Consider the following 18073-nt stretch of genomic DNA (forward strand, 5'->3'; position numbering starts at 1 on the left):
AATTACCACACTCCCCCCATCACTCCCTCTATTCTTTTCCCAATATGAATATTAATGTATAAAGCCTCCCCCTACCTAACATTAAACTATTTATGATGTTGCAGCAGGAACTAAACTGAACTAACCAGATGAGCATTACTTGCAAATTATCTCCTGTATTCCCACAGCAATCTGCTACTGATGGGGGGAGTGAGCCGCAAGACTTTGAGAAATGGTCTTGTAAGAGTTTGCGTTTCTTTTTTTTTCTTTTTTTTTAATTCTTTATTCATTTTCAATCTTACATCAAACAATAAAACAATACAATTAAACACATCACTCAATATTCTTTCTAATTTGTCTTACAATACATAAAATTACCACCCTCCCCACCCATCATTCCTCTATTATTTTCCCAATATGAATAATAAAAAATTATACCTCCCCCCAAACATTAAATGATGTAAAGTTCAATAGAAAATGGTGTTTACTCATTACAATAAGAAGTTAATGGCTCCCAAATTTTATTAAATTTCTTAATAGTTCCCTTGTTGTATAGCTATTGTTCTTTCCATTTTATAGATGTGACATAATGAGTTCCACCAAAAATTATAATTGAGTCTACTGTAATTTTTCCAATTACTTGTAATATGCTGAATGGCGACTCCTGTCATTATTAATAAAAGCTTGTTATTTGCTGATATTTGGCTCTTTTTCCTCATTGACATACCAAATAGTATTGTATCGTAAGATAATGCCACATGCTTTTCCAATAAACAATTTACTTGATCCCAAATTGTGTTCCAAAAGGCTAAAATAAAGGGACAATAAAACAAAAGATGATCCAAAGTCCCTACTTCAAGATTACAGTGCCAACATCTATTAGACTTTGAACTATTTAACTTTCGTAGTCTAACTGGGGTCCAAAACGCTCTATGCAGAAGAAAAAAACCAAGTTTGTCTCATAGATGCAGACACTGTACATCTCATCCTCCAAGATCAAATTTGTGGCCATTGAGATGCTGAAATTTGATGCTTAATCTCAATGCTCCAAATATCTCTAAGACCATTTTTGGGTTTCTTTTTAACAGATTCACTTATAATTTTATACCACTGTGCAGCCTGGTGTCCCAGAAAGTCCGCCTGAAAGCATAGAAATTCCAGACTATATTGCGTATTCAGATTTTTCCATTCAGGGAACCCTACTTGAATGGCCTGCTTCAGTTGCAACCACCTAAAACTTTGTGATTTATTAAGACCATATTTATACTGCAGCTGTGAAAAATCAAGCAGTTTACCATTTAAAATAACATCATTTAAAGTCCTTATACCTGCAATCATCCAATGCTTCCAGAATTTGAATCTTTTGCGTTTCTTAATGCGTCATAAAGAGGTTCGGGGAGGGGACCTTTGGTAGATGATGGTGTCTTAGGTATATTAACGTTTATATCCATTTGTTTCCTCCTCTTTTTCTGCACAGCAAGCGGATGATTTATACAACGCAATGTTGAAGCGCTTTCGCCAAGAAAAGTCTGTGTGGCTGAAATACGCCACCTTCCTATTTAAGCAAGGACAGACCGAATCTGCTCACAGGCTCCTGCAGCGGGCCCTTAAGTGCTTGCCAGACAAAGAACGTAAGGACAGTAACTTCTTACATCCGAGAGGCAACATGCAATAACATATATAATAAATGGTGCTTATTAATTAATGATGATCTGTTTGGTTGTAAGTAGAGTTGGGCCTAATACCACTTCTTGGAACAGCAATCTCTAACTCTAGTGATCCCAACGTCTTCATTTACCTTTACTTTTGTGGAACCTTGCGTTCTAATGTCTTCCTTAGATTTTCCGCATTGTTCTCCTTTTCTTAATGTAAGTCACTTTGAGCCTTTATAGGCGTAGTGCGACGCACAAATACCAGATTAGATTAGATTAGATCATGCTTATGTTTTGCCATTCCTGTCAGACAGTGTTTGCCATGCTATCTCCTACCATACTGAGGTTGTGGGTTCTGACACACATTGCGCTTTGTGACCCTGGGCAGGTCACTTGGTGCCCCAGGTATATTAGATAGATTGTGAGCCCACCGGGACAAACAGGGGAAAATGTTTGAATACCTGCAAAGTCTCCCAAATTCATGCAAACCGTTCTGAGCTCCCCAGGGAGAACGGTATAGAAAATTGAATAAATAAATAAAAAATATCACTTGGACCCAAGAAATTAAGAGCATGCATGCAATGGCCGTAGGGAACATATTCTGCTAAGAAGACTTTACCGTCACTTCAATCCCCAATGGGATTGAAATTTCCTTATCAGTAAAACATTTTGATAAGAAATATCTTATTTGCAAGGTGTTATGCTACAGATCCAATATATTTCCACACTGCTGCATAGTTCTGCTTCACAGGCATAATACAGCCAGATCACAATTCAGACTAGATTCTATTCTATTGAATGCAAATATAATTCATAAATATTAATTATGGTCATCCTAATAATCAGTGTTTGGGGGTTTGGAATACGAGGATAGACTTATAACACTAGGATTGTTCTCCCTTGAGAAAAGGAGACTGCGTGGGGATATGATCGAGACCTTCAAAATACTGAAAGGAATCGACAAAATAGAGCAGAGAAGATTATTTACACTGTCCAATTTGACACGGACTAGAGGACATGTAATGAAGCTAAGGGGGGACAGGTTCAGGACTAATGTCAGGAAGTTCTGCTTCACTCAGAGAGTGGTTGACGCCTGGAATGCCCTCCCAGAGGAGATTATGGCGGAATCGACCGTCCTAGGCTTTAAGAGCAAACTAGATGCATATCTCCTTAAGAGAGGCATATAAAGATATGGTGGACTATAAATTACGACAGGTGTACACCTGGCAGGGCCTCCACGTGTGCGGATCGCCGGACTTGATGGACCGAAGGTCTGATCCGGAGATGGCATTTCTTATGTTCTTATGTTCTGTCAGAATAGATTTGGGAATCCTTGTCTTACAGGCAAGAAAATGGTTTCTTTTGTTATTCCTTCAAATAACTTGGGTGAAAGTGTTTCAAAAGGATATGAGAAATCTTTTGAAAAATAAACTCCTTTTATTATCATGGGGGTGGGGGAGGCGATAATGCAGAAGGGGGGGGCAGAGCAGGGGGTTCCCAAACCTATCCTGAGGGACCCCCAGCCAGTCAGGTTTTCAGGATATCCACATAGAATATGCATGAGAGACTCGCATAGCAAAGAGGCAGTGTATGTAAACCAATCTCATAAATATTCATTGTGGATATCCTGAAAACCTGACCGGGTCCCTCCCGAGACAGGTTTGAGAATCACTGGGGTAGAGGTGGGGGGCGGGGAACACTATAACACCACCCTTTGTGTGTGTGAGATCTGAATGTATGAACCTCTGATTTCAGATGTCGACATCATTTCAAAATTTGCCCAGCTGGAGTTCCATCTGGGCGATGTAGAACGTGCCAAGGCAATTTTCGAGAGCACGCTGAGCAGTTATCCAAAGCGGACAGACCTGTGGTCCATTTACATAGATAGGATGATCAAACACGGAAGCCAGAAGGAAGTGAGGTAAGTGGCGGATCACAGTGTGGCAACACCCCAGCAATGGCTAGCCTTGTATGGAACCCTCCAAATGTTGTACATTTTCTAATTATCTTTCTGCTTTACAATCTGGTTCCAACAGGGATATTTTTGAGCGAGTTATTCACTTGAACCTGGCAGCTAAGAGGATGAAGTTTTTCTTTAAACGCTACCTGGAGTATGAGAAGAAATATGGCAGCCCCGAAACAGCCCAGGCTGTGAAGGAGAAGGCAATAGAGTATGTGGAGTCCAAGAGTGCCCTGGCAGAGTCCTAATACACAGAAAGCAAGAGGAAAAGACATTTTTTCCCAGTTAGAGGATGCACAGTCGGATCTCATTTAGACCATTCTTGGATCACCATTTCATGAAGGTGGCACATGTGTGAATTTTGGTGAGCCACCTGAAGAAAGATGTTATATTTGGATTAAAAATGAAAAAAAAAGTGAACAGATAATGATATTTGTAGATTTTTTTTTTTTTACATATATGCTTTTAAAGTTTTGGTGACTTCTGCTGGGACTCTTCATAATGGCCGGGATTTCTCCATTGACACTAAGCAGTGATAACAGTTCTGTGGTATTTCATGCCAGTTTTTTCATGGCTGTATCCCATTATGTTTTGTGAACTGGTTGAATGGCTGCACAAGAAATGCTTTAATAAAAGCTTCCCGTGGTCCACCAAGACCTTCAGCAACCATCTTATGAAGAATGGCCTCCAAGACTCGATACTGCCAGAAATTCAATGCAGGAAATAAAAACATTCTGATATATTTATGTAACATTTTGGAAGACTACAATTGTTTCATATTGAGCTTTGTTCCTTACTAAGGTCCACGCTTGACCATACAAGCACAATTTCTGCTCCTAGAAATTACCCTTATTAAATAAGGCCTATAATAACAGGAGGAGTTATCTATTTTCTTTTTGGGGTCAAAATTTGTTCCCATTTCCCTGAAGGAAATGTTGCATTTATGATTTCTGGAGATGACAAATGAGTTTTCTTAGTGATTAAGCTGTAAATGGAGTTTCTCTGCATTACTCTTATCCTAATGGAAGTTCACCTGGAACTCTTATAGAGAGTGTTGGACGTTGTTTTCATTATTGTGGGAACTTCTGATTTTCACTATAGTAAAGCTGAATATATGAAACCCTGTGTCTCATGGGAGTGTGAGCTAAGCAACCAGACAGATGGGAAGGGTACCACTGAGCCTCCTGAGAAGGTGCTGAAAACATGTATTTGCCTTTTGGTAAAGGTGGCGGGAGCCAGTCTAAAAATGTAATTTAATTGCTGCACACATTTTGGACTCCTTTTATGAAGCCGCATTAGCGGCTTTATCACACGCACCTTTGTAGCGCACGCTAACCCCCGCGCTAGCCGAAAAACTACCACCTGCTCAAGAGGAGGCAGTAGCGGCTAGCACGCGCTATTACATGCATTAAACCGCTAACGTGGCTTTGTAAAAGGAGCTCTTTGTGAATGGGTGAGAACGTTTTTAGAAAATTATTTTGGCCTGGGGAGATGAGGTTCTTCTGCAAGGAAGGAACCTATCGATCTAAAGTTTCACTGAACATTGTTGATTGCTAAGGTGGGTGCTGTAAACCATTGGACAATCTGTGTTAAATAATAATCTCATAAATCCATTTAAGTTATGCTTTGATAAGCCTGGTTCTTAGGTTGACTTGCAGACGGATCTCTCAACATAAGTCACGCCTCCCGTTTTTAATATTTTAACAGTATACAAAGACACTCGGATTTTGGGGTGATTCTCAAAAACCAATTTGATTTGCAGATGAAAAGTTTAACCCTTTAATTGGCAGACGGTGAAATGGCTGCTTTACGTAACTTGGGGCTCCTTTTACGAAGGTGCGCTAAGCGTTTTAGCGCATGCACCGGATTAGCGCGCGCTAGCCGAAAATCTACCACCTGCTCAAAAGGAGGTGGTAGCGGCTAGTGCACGTGGCAATTTAGCGCGCGCTATTCCACGCGTTAAGGTCCTAGCATGACTTTGTAAAAGGAGCCCTGATGTTGAACGAGAGCAACAGTGCCAAGGTAATAGGCATTTAGAGATGCAGATCTCCCATAAGACTCTCACCAAGATATATACCAAACTCAGTATATATCTCAAATTCCTCACCTCCAATATATAATCCCCAGCTCCTCAGAAGTACCACCTGGGCTCAAAAGTTTTCACTGCCCTAGGCTTTATGTACTACCTCCTCACTGGAGCCGCTATCAATTTTTACTAGCAAACTTTACTTTTAAATTTTAATTTAACAACCCTTCTAGCATATTTCAAGGATACTTAGCTTTTAATTGTGGTCTTCTTTTCAGGGAAATAGGGTTGTTAAATAAAAATTTAAAAATAAAGATTTCCCCAATGAATATGCATGAGATCTATTTGCATGCACTGCTTTCAATGCATATTCATTGGGGAAATCCTGAAAACCCGATTGGATTCCAGCCTTCGAGGACCAGAGTTGCCCATGTCTGTTATAGCCTGTATTACGAGGGGGTGCTGGAAAGTTCTCAGCCCAAGCAGCTTCAGATGGTAACACAGACAGACATTTGAGCCAAGAAAGCAGAGGATACTGCTGTGAATTTCACATTAAAAGTTCCAGATACAGATGTCACCATATTGCAAAGCTGCCTAGAGGAAAACTTGTTTTTGTGCGTTTTTCATGTGGACGTCTTTATATTTGAGAATGGCCAAAAAGATAGATGTACTAAGGACCAAAATGTCTACATAGGTCATTTAAAAAATTTAAAAAAAAAGATAGATGTCCTGCTGTTTTGAGAATGGACATTTTCTCTACTAGATTTCTGGACGTCTTTCCCAAAGCATCCAAACTCAGGCTTAGACATCCTATTGAAAATGCCCCTCCATGTGCAGAGATCTGCTTCCTCCACAGCCCTTGCACTCAGCCCCTCCTTTCTGTGACTAGAGAAGCCTTCCCATTGGCTGGAGTCTACCACAGGTTTTGCAGTGGAAGGAGGGGAGGAGCATGGAGAGTTGTAGTAAGCTAAACTCTGAAAAATATCCACACAGTTAGGCTTCTTTCTGCCTTTGAGATAAGTAATGTCCAACTTTTTAGAATCCTGAAAAAACCCAGACAGTTAGCAATCCTAGCTTCCTGAACCTAAGCCCATGTGACAGGATCTCCCTAAACACTTGGGCCCGAGGCACATGCCTAGTTTGCCTATACCTTAATCTGGATCAAATCAGGACCTCTTTTACAAAATCATGGGAGCGAGTACTAGTGCAGCAAATGCAACACAGGCTTTCTTACATTTGCCATGCAGGAACAGCTACTCCAGCTTTGTAAAAGGAGCCCTTAGGTTTCACTTCTGTTCAGGACTTATTCACCAGTCTTGAGGAATTATTATTATTTTTTTTTTTACTGTGTCCTAAATATTTTGTGGTACTGAAATGGAGAATGTACTGTGTGGTTTTAGGAAATTGTATATTTTGAGAATGTAATACTAGAAATTTTTGATCTTCATCCAAATGCCTCATCCCCTTCTCCCTGCAAGGAATTTGCCTGCTCAGTGTTGGTAATGCAGAAGACCTGTATCCCAGCTTCAATCACCAAGTAGCGGTTACCACATGGCTCCAGAAAAAGGAGGACGGATTGAGACATCCAGGTTTTGCTGCCATTGATTTCAGTGGAAGTCAAACCCAGATGTCGCAATCCGTCCTCTCTTTTTCTAGAGCCATGTGGTAACCCTATATAAATGTAACCTTCAGGCAATGTGACCCTGCTCATAGCAGAAAACTACTGCCTTCCACTTCCATTTTACGCAGAAATCCCAATCTAGTTCATTGGGTTATGTAAGACTGGTGGCTTTTGCAGTCAGCTTGCAATTAACTATGGCCATGTTTGAGAAACATAGTATTAACTCCTTTTGAGGTTGCAACTAAGGAAATCTTGTGGCTAAAGCAAATAAAAAGTTTGGGTTTCCTGGTAAGCATAGCACTGGAGGAAGCTTTATTCTAAACCTTTTTTTCACGTGGGACTTGCTCTTCCCCTCCTAATGGTGAAGTGCAAAATCATGGGTCCCCAAAGAGCAATCCTGTAAGCTGTGAACATCTGTGTTGGGTCTTACTAAATAAGAAGAAAGCTTGACCTTTGCTATTGAACAGGAGATATCAAGCGTCATGGATGTTGTGGTGAAGTGACACCGGGGGGGGGGGGGGTTTCAAAACTGTGCTAATATGAAAACATTAGAGCTTAATTTCAAAGTGGTGCGTTTTGATAATATGCTTGTTTTACGCCTAATAGAGAACAGTGCTGTACCAAAATCTGACGTGTATCAAAATACTCATGAACACATATTTTATAAAATATTTGAAATGAGTTTTTATGAGACTTAAAATTATACTTTTATCTCGGTGCTTCTTAATCCAGCCCTCAAGGCACTCCCAACCAGTCAGGTTTTCAGAATCCAGCAGTCCCCGGGTTAAGAACGAGATACATGGCAGCATCGCTTTCACTGGTGCCACATGCCAGACTCCACATACATCCACTACAGTGTCATCTGAAGCTACACTGGAATCAACACCTTCATCCACTTTCAAAGCTGATTCCTCTGCCTCAAAGATTCTCTTCTGTGGTGGATTCATTCCACCTTCATGCAAAAAGGATGTCCGTTCCAACTTCCACCTCCACTAATTACCATAACAACCTATGCTTCCAACCAGGGCTGGGAGGCATACCTCAACAGCCTCAAAATTCAGGGTCAGTGGTCAACAAACGAAAATACCCTGCATATCAATCACTTAGAACTCCAAGCAATTTCTTATGCTTTTCAGGCCTTCTGTCCGTGGATTTCCAAAAGAAACATTCTCATTCAGATGGACAATCAAGTGGCTAGGTTTTATGTCAACAAGCAAGGAGGCTTGGGATCCCTCCAACTCTGCAGGGAAGTTTACAGTCTTTCTCTTTAAGTGGATCTTCATGCAGTCTATGTTCCAGGGGAACACAATGTCCTGGCAGACTCCCTCAGCAGGAAATTCGATCCTCATGAGTGGACCCTAAATCCTACTGTTCTATACGACATTTCCAACAATGGGGACTCCCCAGGTGGATCTCTTCACTTCTCAGATCAATGCTCAGTGCAGCCTGTTTTTGCATCCTACATCCAGCTCCATGAGCAATAGCAAGAGATGTATTTTCCATTCCATGGGGGCACAATCTTCTCTATGCTTTCCCACCATTTCCTCTCATTTCCAGGGTTTTTCAGAAAGTTACAGCAGACAAGGCGCAACACTCATTGCACCCCGGTAACCCAGACAGATATAGTATCCACTGCTCCTGGATCTTCTGGATGCTCCTCCAATTCCCTTAGGGGACCATCCTTCTCTTCTCTCTCAGAATGGCCAACTCCTGCATCCCAATCTCCACAGTTTCAGTCTTACAGCTTGGAAATTGAGAGTTTACTCCTAACCAACCTTCCTCTCTCACAATAAGTAAAGTCAGTTCTGCTTGCAGCAAGTTGACATTCCACTAGAAAATTTTATCAGGATAAGTGGAAGCATTTTTCCCTATGGGCACATGCTCGAAGTCAAGATCCATCCTCAGCACTGGTCGCCGTACATGAAGAAGGACACGGTACTACTCGAAAGGGTCCAGAGAAGGGAGACTAAAATGGTTAAGGGGCTGGAGGAGTTGCCGTACAACGAGAGATTAGAGAAACTGGGCCTCTTCTCCCTTGAAAAGAGGAGACTGCGAGGGGACATGATCAAAACATTCAAAATACTGAAGGGAATAGACTTAGTAGAGAAAGGCAGCCTGTTCACACTCTCCAAGGTAGGGCGAACGAGAGGACACTCTCTAAAGTTGAAAGGGGATAGAGTCCGTACAAATGTAAAGAAGTTCTTCTTCATCCAGAGAGTAGTAGAAAATTGGAACGCTCTTCTGGAGGCTGCTATAGGGGAAAACACCCTCCAGGGATTTAAGACAAAGTTGGAAGGGTTCCTGTTGAACTGGAACGTATGCAGGTAGGGCTCGTCTTAGGGCACTGTTCTTTGACCTGGGGGCCACCACAGGAGCAGACTGCTGGGCACGATGGACCACTGGTCTGACCCAGCAGTGGCAAATTCTTATGTTCTCTGACATCACTTCCTCCCAGAAGTGACGTCGGAGAAAGCGCCGAAGCTGACTCGTGCCAAAGATAAAAAGATATGGGGAAGTAGCATGAGTGCGCATAGTAGGGGGAGGAGTGGAAAGGGGTGGTCCGAGAGGAGGAGGGGTACCAGCGCCCTGTTCAGCCCTTGCAGGGGAGAGAACATAGGAGAAGTGAAGAGAGATTGTGAGGGGCAGCTGAGTGAATACCCCAACAAGATCATGTTTATTTCCTTTTCTATTCAAAACAACATGAAATGAAACAGCTTGGCATGAGAAGCATAAATCCATTGCCAGTTGTGCAAATTCTGCCAATGTTGCCACAGTAAAAATTTTTTTTTAAAATTCAGTGTTAAACACTATTTAACATATTCAGCCAGGATTGCCGCTAAATTTCTATCATGAACATACAGACACGTTTCAGAAAGAAAAAGAAAATAGGTGGTGCAAGCCAGTTTTATTAATAGTTGCAATGACTAATGGAATATTCCTTTCTCCTAAAAGGGAAGAAATTTGCCATTTAAAAATATATAATCTCCAGATCAGCACTTTAAGGACAACAGAAGCTGTGTTTACTGGGCTGGTTAAATAGGAAAGCAGTAGTTTGAAAATTGGGCATGCTCCATATTTTCAGATCCACTTAGTGGTTTACATTCAGGTATTCAAGCATTTTCCCCCTGTCTGTTCCAGCGGGCTCACAATCTAATGTACCTGGGGCAATGGGGGGGATTAAGTGACTTGCCCAGGGTCACAAGGAGCAGTGTGGGATTTGAACCCACAACCTTAGGGTGCTGAGGCTGTAGCTCTGACCACTGCACCACACACTCCATGAGATCCAGAACGTGCTGCATCCAAGTGATCTGACATCATTCTAATAGATCTGAATTTTGGACACAGCAGCTGCCGGTCCTCACGTTCTCCACCATTTCTGATTTTCCAAAATGACAGCCACAGCATTGAACTTCCGAAAAGGGAATTATGAAGGGATGAGACTCATGGTAGGGAAGAAGATAAGCACTGTAAAAACTCTAGAGCAAGCTTGGTCCCTTTTTAAGGACACAGTCACCATGGCGCAAAATCTATATATACCGCGTATCAACAAGGGATCTAAGAGGAAAAAGAATAAAGAAACTGCATGGCTCACTGTAAAGGTGAAGGAAGCGATCAGAGACAAGAAAACTTTGTTTAAGGAATGGAAAAGGTCATAAACGGATGAAAACTGGAACAAGCACAAACAACATCAACACAGGTGCCATAAGGCTGTAAAAGGGGCCAAAAGAGACTACGAGGAAAAAATAGCCAAGGAGGCGAAGAACTTCAAGCTGTTCTTTTGATATATTAAGGAGAAACGACCAGCGAAGGAAGCGATGGGACTATTGGATGACCATGGAATAAAGGGAGTGCTAAAGGAGGACAAAGCAATCGCCGCCCTCATCTGGAGTACTGCATCCAGCACTGGTCGCCGTACATGAAGGAGGACACAGTACTACTCAAAAGGGTCCAGAGAGGAGCCACTAAGAAGGTTAAGGGGCTGGAGGAGTTCACCCTCTCCAAGGTAGGGAGAATGAGAGGGCACTCTCTAAAATTGAAAGGGGATAGATTCCATACAAACATAAAGAGGTTATTCTTCACCCAGAGAGTGGTAGAAAATGAATTCTCTTCCGGAGTCTGTCATAGGGGAAAATACCCTCCAGGGATTCAAGACAAAGTTAGACAAGTTCCTGCTGAACCAGAACGTACGAAGGTAGGGCTGGTCTCAGGGCGCTGGTCTTTGACCAGAGAGTCGCCGTGTGAGTGGACTGCTGGGCACGATGGACCACTGGTCTGACCCAGCAGTGGCAATTCTTATGTTCTTATTTACATTTCTTTTGAAAGCCACTAGTGTTTCAATTGTACATAGTTTACTCTAAGCACATGTTTCCTGACATAACTACATATATAGTCCTTAACTTTATTGCTCTTCTTTAACTCTTTGCTGTTAATAGGCATGAATTACGTACATAAGAACTGCCGATGCTGGGTCATACCAGTGGTCCATCATGCCCAGCAGTCCGCTCCTGCGGTGGCCCTTAGGTCAAAGACCAGTGCCCTGAGTCTAGCCTTACCTGCGTACGTTCTGGTTCAGCAGGAACTTGTCTAACTTTGTCTTGAATCCCTGTGCTGTAGAATTTGCACTCATGTAAATGTACTTTATTGACTTGATTTCTATTTGCTTCCTGTCTCGTGAGATCTGGCTTTTGATTTCTGCTGTATTATATATAGTTACATCTTTCTTTCAAGCACTTCTGCAACTGAGAAGCTTCTCTATGCACTTATTTCACTGTAGACCTGTTAAGTGTAGCTTTAAAGCACTGGGCAAGATGCTGCTTTCTGCTGTCACCAATATGCTTCACACGCCCAGCTGTTCCTGTCTTTGGTTACTGCTGCCAGAGTTTTGATCTTTATAAACTGGCCATCTTCCCACTCTCGGAAACTTTTCAGTGCCAAGCCTTTTGCCTTCCTGTATTCAGTGCTGCTTTCTCAGTAGTGGTCACATTGGCTACCTTCCACTGCTGCAAAATATTGGTGTTTTAGTACTGATCTAATACCATTTCTTTCCTTTGCATTTTTCTGCATTTATTTAAAAAAAAAAAAAATTATAAAATATTTTTAACCTTGTTTTGTTATTTAACAATTCTTTTTAATTTAATTTCTTTAAGCTATTGAACTGGAAGATGAAGCAGACACGTTGGCAATTGGTTAAAGTCCTTTATTGAAGATCATCACATAAAAGATGCTTGACATGGCCGTGTTTCACCCAACAGGGCTGCCTCAGGGGCGATATGAGTGTGTATCAGGGCATAGAGTGGGCATTCCATGTGCTTAAACGGTGTATCTACATTACCACACGCTACCTTGAGCCCTTACTGCTGCAAAATGGGTGATGGTAAGGGCTCACATGGCAATTTTGTAAATGGTCGCACACTAATGGTAGCAGTACCATATGAAGAGGCACAGGAGATGTCTGCACCAACCTTCAGTTACATATGCTTTATTAATAATACAATAAAACCTTGGTTTGCGAGCATAATTTGTTCCAAAGCACTCGTATATCAAAGCAAATTTCCCCATAAGAAATAATGGAAACTCAGACGATTTGTTCCACAACCCAAAAACTTTAATACAAAATACTATACGTACTTGTATTGCAAGACCTCGCTCATTTAGAACAGTCGCTACCAGGGCTGTGGAGTCGGTAGATAAATGTTCCGACTCTGACTCCTCAGTTTTTTGTACTTCAGACTCCGACTCCAGGTACCCGAAATTTCCTCCGACCCCGACTTCTCAACTCTGACTTCGACTCCACAGCACTGGTTAATTTTCAGATCATTCAAATGGAATGTCAAGTTGAGAGAAATGAGCATTTTCAACACCACCTTCTTTTTGCTTTTAATCAAGGTTCTAAGGCCGCAGAAGCTGCTCGCAACATTTGTGCTGTCTATATAGTGGGTGCTATAGCTGAAACAATCGCTCGTGATTGGTATGCCAAGTTCAAAAATGGAGTCGGTAGATAAATGTTCCGACTCCTCAGTTTTTTGTATTTCTGACTCCGACTCCAGGTACCCAAAATTTCCTCCGACTCCGACTCCACAGCCCTGGTCACTACACTCCCACAGCGTCAGAGAGAGAAGAGCCATCGGCTCAGTTGTGATGATGTGACGCGTGTATATTGTATGTATTTGTATTGCAAGACCTTGTTTGTATATCAAGTTAAAATTTAATAAAATGTTTTGCTTGTCTTGCAAAACAATTGCAATCAAGTTACTTGCAATCCAAGATTTTACTTTTATATCCAATATGCAATAACAAGACCTGGAGCAAACGAGTTCTTTACTGTCCTCTGAGGAAGGCAACATAGTCGCCGAAACTTGGATTCTAGTCAGGACCACATTCACATTGTATGTCAAGGACTTGTTTTTGCGTATTGGAGATTTTATTAATAAAGCATATGTAACTGAAGGTTGGTTCAGACATCTCCTGTGCCTCTTCTTTTGCTCTATTTGACTATGAGACCTGCGACCTTTCTTTTTTTTTTTTTTTCCCCAGCACAAACATATGGCCACTATTACAAAAAATGGGAAAAAGGTGGCCTTAGTGCATGGAAAAGACCTGCATACGGGCACTCAGGGCTCCTGTTACAAAGGTGCACTAGCGTTTTTAGTGCACGCATCGGATTAGCGCGCACTAGCCAAAAAACTGCCATCTGCTCAAGAGGAGGCGGTAGCGGCTAGCACGTAGCATTTTAGCAAGCGCTATTCCACACGTTAAGGCCCTAACACACCTTTGTAAAAGGAGCCCTTAGTGTGTGTACGTCTCGAAGGCTACTTTTTGCTGCAGCTTAGTCAAAGGACCCTTGCTTTATCAAGTCCGTAATTCGTGGCCAACATTTTCCCCCTCCTAGGTCCTTGAAGCTTAAAAATTGGCTAAACTTTAACAGCAGCTGTGCAAGGGATATATGTATCTGTCCTACAAAATGTAAAAGAAAGTTTGATGACATGGAAAAGTGTTGAACTAAATTAAATACTGTAGTACAATCGACTCCACCCAAGCGTATGTCGGTTAAACGCACGCTTCGGTTATCTGCAGCCTACCACCACGGTCCCTTTTTTTTTTTTTTTTTACATTACTACGTTTACATCACTACGTTTACATTACTACGTAATGTATTACTATGTAATGTATTACTACGTAAACTCCGGATATTTGTTTCAAGTTTCAAGTTTTATTTATTTTTGATTAATCGCTTAATTAAAAATTTTTCTAAGCGAATTACAATAAATAAAATAACATGAAATTTTAACAAAGTATTAAAAACATGTAATATAACAAAGTATTTAAAAATATAAAACAAAACAGGGAAACAAAACAAAAATTACATAAAACAAAACATAAAAGAACAATAGATAATATCAGAGAAAAAGTTAAAAGAAAAGAAAAAAGGTCTAATAAAGCAATTTACAGGTTAAAAGCATCTGTAAATAAAAAGGTCTTTAAGTTCTTTTTAAAATTGTCTAAATGACTTTCATCTCTCAGTTGTAAAGGTAAAGAATTCCAAAGTTGTGGAGCTGTTACTGAAAATATTTCTTGGCAACGGGTTCCAATAATTTTTAGAGATGGAATTACTAATAGTTTTTGATTTGTTGAACGAAGGGAACGTGAAGTAATATATGGGATAATGAATAAAGGTTCATTGGTATTAAGAGTTTTGAATGTTAATAATAAAATTTTATAAGTAATGCGATGATTGATGGGGAGCCATTGGGATTTAATAAAAAAAGGTGTAACATGATCGAATTTCTTTCCCTTATGGATAAGCTTAACTGCGGTGTTTTGAATAATTTGCAAGCGTTTCTTTTCTTTTTGTGTAATATTTGTGAATAGGGAATTACAATAATCAAGTTTAGTAATGATTAATGAATGAAGTAGAATATTTAAAGATTTAGGTTCGAGAAACTTAGAGATTGATCTAATTAAGCGAAGTCTAAAGAAACATGATTTAACAGTGTTACTTATGTGATCATGATAAGAAAGTTTATTGTCAATAATAACCCCTAGTATTCTTAAGGATGTTACGAGCTCTATAGGGGTATTTTCGAGGAAGAAAGGGGACACACAACTTGATTTCTTGTTTCCATGTAAATAATAGGGCCTTAGTCTTTTGAATATTTAAGGCTAACATATGAGTGGTAAGCCATTGTTTGACTTTTTCTAATTTTAGGTTAATCTCCTGTATTTCTTCTTTATTTTCAGGATCAAATGGGTGGGTAAGTTGTATATCGTCTGCGTAACTAAACGTAGTGAATCCTATAGATTGACATAAAGCACACAATCCGCTTATGCGCACTGATGTCATAGGTCCCACCTCTATTCTTTCACGTGACGTTCACTCCGGTTAAATGCAATCACGCTCTGACTGGGAATGGCTAGGCTTCACACAGCAGCTTAAGCGCTGGGACAGCTGGGAAAGTGAGTGCTCCGCTTCCATTCAAGCTGTAGGGCGTAGCTTTCCTGTACTTTAGGCTCCAGCAGTCCACGCCCCATATTTAAACTGAGCCGGCTTAACTCCAGCCTCCCCCTACCCTTCCCCCCAACTCCTATTAAGCGCACGTGGAGACCCGGTCCGAAGGGCGTGCACTTAAGCAGAGTCGACTGTACTTGGTATGTTAACTTATGAACCGGCATGTTATAAATTATTTATAGTACCACGGTGTATCCAGATCTCCTGATTCTATCTTGCTCCTTCAACCTGAAATCGTAACCATAACATTGCATTAGGGAAATCATTTTATGGTGGATGCACACGTGGTCGTGTGAGCAGAAGCTGAATTGAAGACATTAATATTAAGTGGCAGGAGATTTCAATAAACAGGCCTGCTAATAATGTGTTTTAAAATAGAAAAGAGAAAAAAAAACCCCTGGTAGAAATGGAGAGCGATGGTGGATTTGAAAGTTCTTGTTTTGCTAGCTATGACTCATTGCCTTGGGGGGGGGGGGGGGGGGGGGAGAAAGGCAAGTCTTTTAAAACTCATAGCATGCAAGAATGTGAGATTCTGAGAGAAAAGCAGCAGTCTGCTCCAGAACCCTTTGGGCTTTCTATAGAATTTAATTCCATTAGAATTCTTTCTCCTAGTTTCACCAAACTGGCAAACTGAACGGTAAGCTTTTAGAAGGGTTAAAAAAAAAAAATACCAATACAGTAAGATAATTTCACATCACTTGTCTGCTTTTAATGTGCTAGCCCAGAGATGGTAGGACAGAAAGGGGAAAATGCTTCAGTACCTGAACAAATTAATGTAAACCGTTCTGAGCTCCCTGGGGAGAACTGAATAAATAGGTTAAGAAAGACTTCCTTAGTTAACTGGGTGTGAGGAAGTAGATCAACATTGTAGATAACAGCAGATAAAGGCCTGCATGGTCCATCCAGCCACACTCTGTGCAGGTTATACTGGAGTTGCCTTTGAAGCCCATCCAAATCTGTCTTTCCAAAACTAGGCTTAGCAGATGTCCGGAGTTTCCCAAATGGCTTTTCAAAACCCAGAACTATGTCATCGCTTGAATGCCATCCCGACATCACTTGTTGCTTGTGCAGGTTGAGGGAGGAGGTGCGTAGAGCAGAATGGGGGTGTGACCAGCCAGAACGGGGTGGGCCTAGGGGGCGGGGCCATGGATACAGATTTTCTGTTTGAAAAATCTGGTAACCCTATCCAAAACCAGCACACAGACCATAGAAGTCTGTCCTGTGTTGCTTTATTTGAGACCCAGCACTTGCCTTACTTCCCAACTGCTAGACAAGGTTTGATAGCAAGGTGGAAGGGGGGGGGGGGGAGATGATCCAAGCTGGTCAGGGCTTACTACACCCCCTGTTAATGACAAACAGAGGGGAACATGTTCTGAATTCCTTGAAGGCAGAAATGTTTGACTGCTGCATTATTACATTACATTCGTTTTTATGGATCGCTAATATGCCCCAGAAGGAGTTCAATGCAATTTACAATTTAGAAGAGCTTAGCCAGGTCCAGGATTTACATTATTTCATTAAGGCTCAGGATACACATAACTTGGTTTAGCTTTATATAGGTTTTGATTATGGCGTATGGTTTGGAGAGAAAATTGGCTAAAACTGGTAGTGCAGGCTTGATATTATGGGAGGGGAGGGGCCTTAGGCATCTGAGCCAATCAGGGCCTTAGGCCCCTCCCTGTGCATCACATGATGCACCGGAGAGTGGAAGGCCTATCATTTTGAACTGGTGGGCCTTGGAGCTGGAGTACCTGATTGTAAAAAACAGCTTAGATAACCTTGATAGGTGGTATATAAAATCCTAATAAACTTGAAACTTGAGGGACCAAACCTCCCTCCTGCTTTCAAATTTGGACAAAGGTATGAGAGAGTTGGGGGATTCGGGGGAGCATCCAGTGGCAGTAGGGAGTTGGGCATCCCCCTACCCTTTTTTTTTTTTGGGGGGGGCACCTGGATGCAGGGGGGCATCCATTGGCAGGAGGAAGTGGGCTTCGCTCCTGCCATTTTTGCTCCCATGAGGGGGGGGGGATTCGCCTGGCAGGAGAAAGTGGGCATCCTCCTGTCTCTCATGGGGGTAGCTGTCTTCATTGGGGGGGGGGGGGGGGGGGCGGCATGACCTTTTTTTTTTTTTAATGGGGACAGATATTGTGTGTGGGTAACATGCCCAACATCTGTGTTCATTAGAAAAAAAAAGTTTCCTCTCCCAAACTGAGGGGCAAGAAGCTGCTTTGGGGGTTTCCCCTGCCGGCTCTGCACATGTGTGAAAGTCACTCTCGCAGCGATCCATCGGACGGGAGAGACAGGGATTAGGGTGAACTTCCGCACAAAT

General features: G+C 41.6%; 1 protein-coding gene across 2 annotated transcripts in view; it reads left to right on the forward strand.

The window, feature by feature from the left end:
* The window catches only part of PDCD11 (programmed cell death 11), a 173050-nt gene extending 168073 nt beyond the window's left edge, over positions 1-4977 (forward strand). Inside the window, exons 33-35 of one of the 2 annotated variants that reach the window (XM_033940618.1) lie at positions 1457-1610; positions 3387-3552; positions 3668-4977. In XM_033940618.1, coding sequence (XP_033796509.1) covers positions 1457-1610; positions 3387-3552; positions 3668-3839 — 492 coding nt within the window. In that variant the 3' untranslated portion in view covers positions 3840-4977. The remainder of the gene's footprint in view (positions 1-1456; positions 1611-3386; positions 3553-3667) is intronic. The other variant, XM_033940617.1, reaches the window with a different exon arrangement.
* Positions 4978-18073: the final 13096 nt, after the last annotated feature.

The sequence above is a fragment of the Geotrypetes seraphini genome, chromosome 4 (assembly GCF_902459505.1).
Source record: "Geotrypetes seraphini chromosome 4, aGeoSer1.1, whole genome shotgun sequence".
Classification (NCBI taxonomy): Eukaryota; Metazoa; Chordata; class Amphibia; order Gymnophiona; family Dermophiidae; genus Geotrypetes; species Geotrypetes seraphini.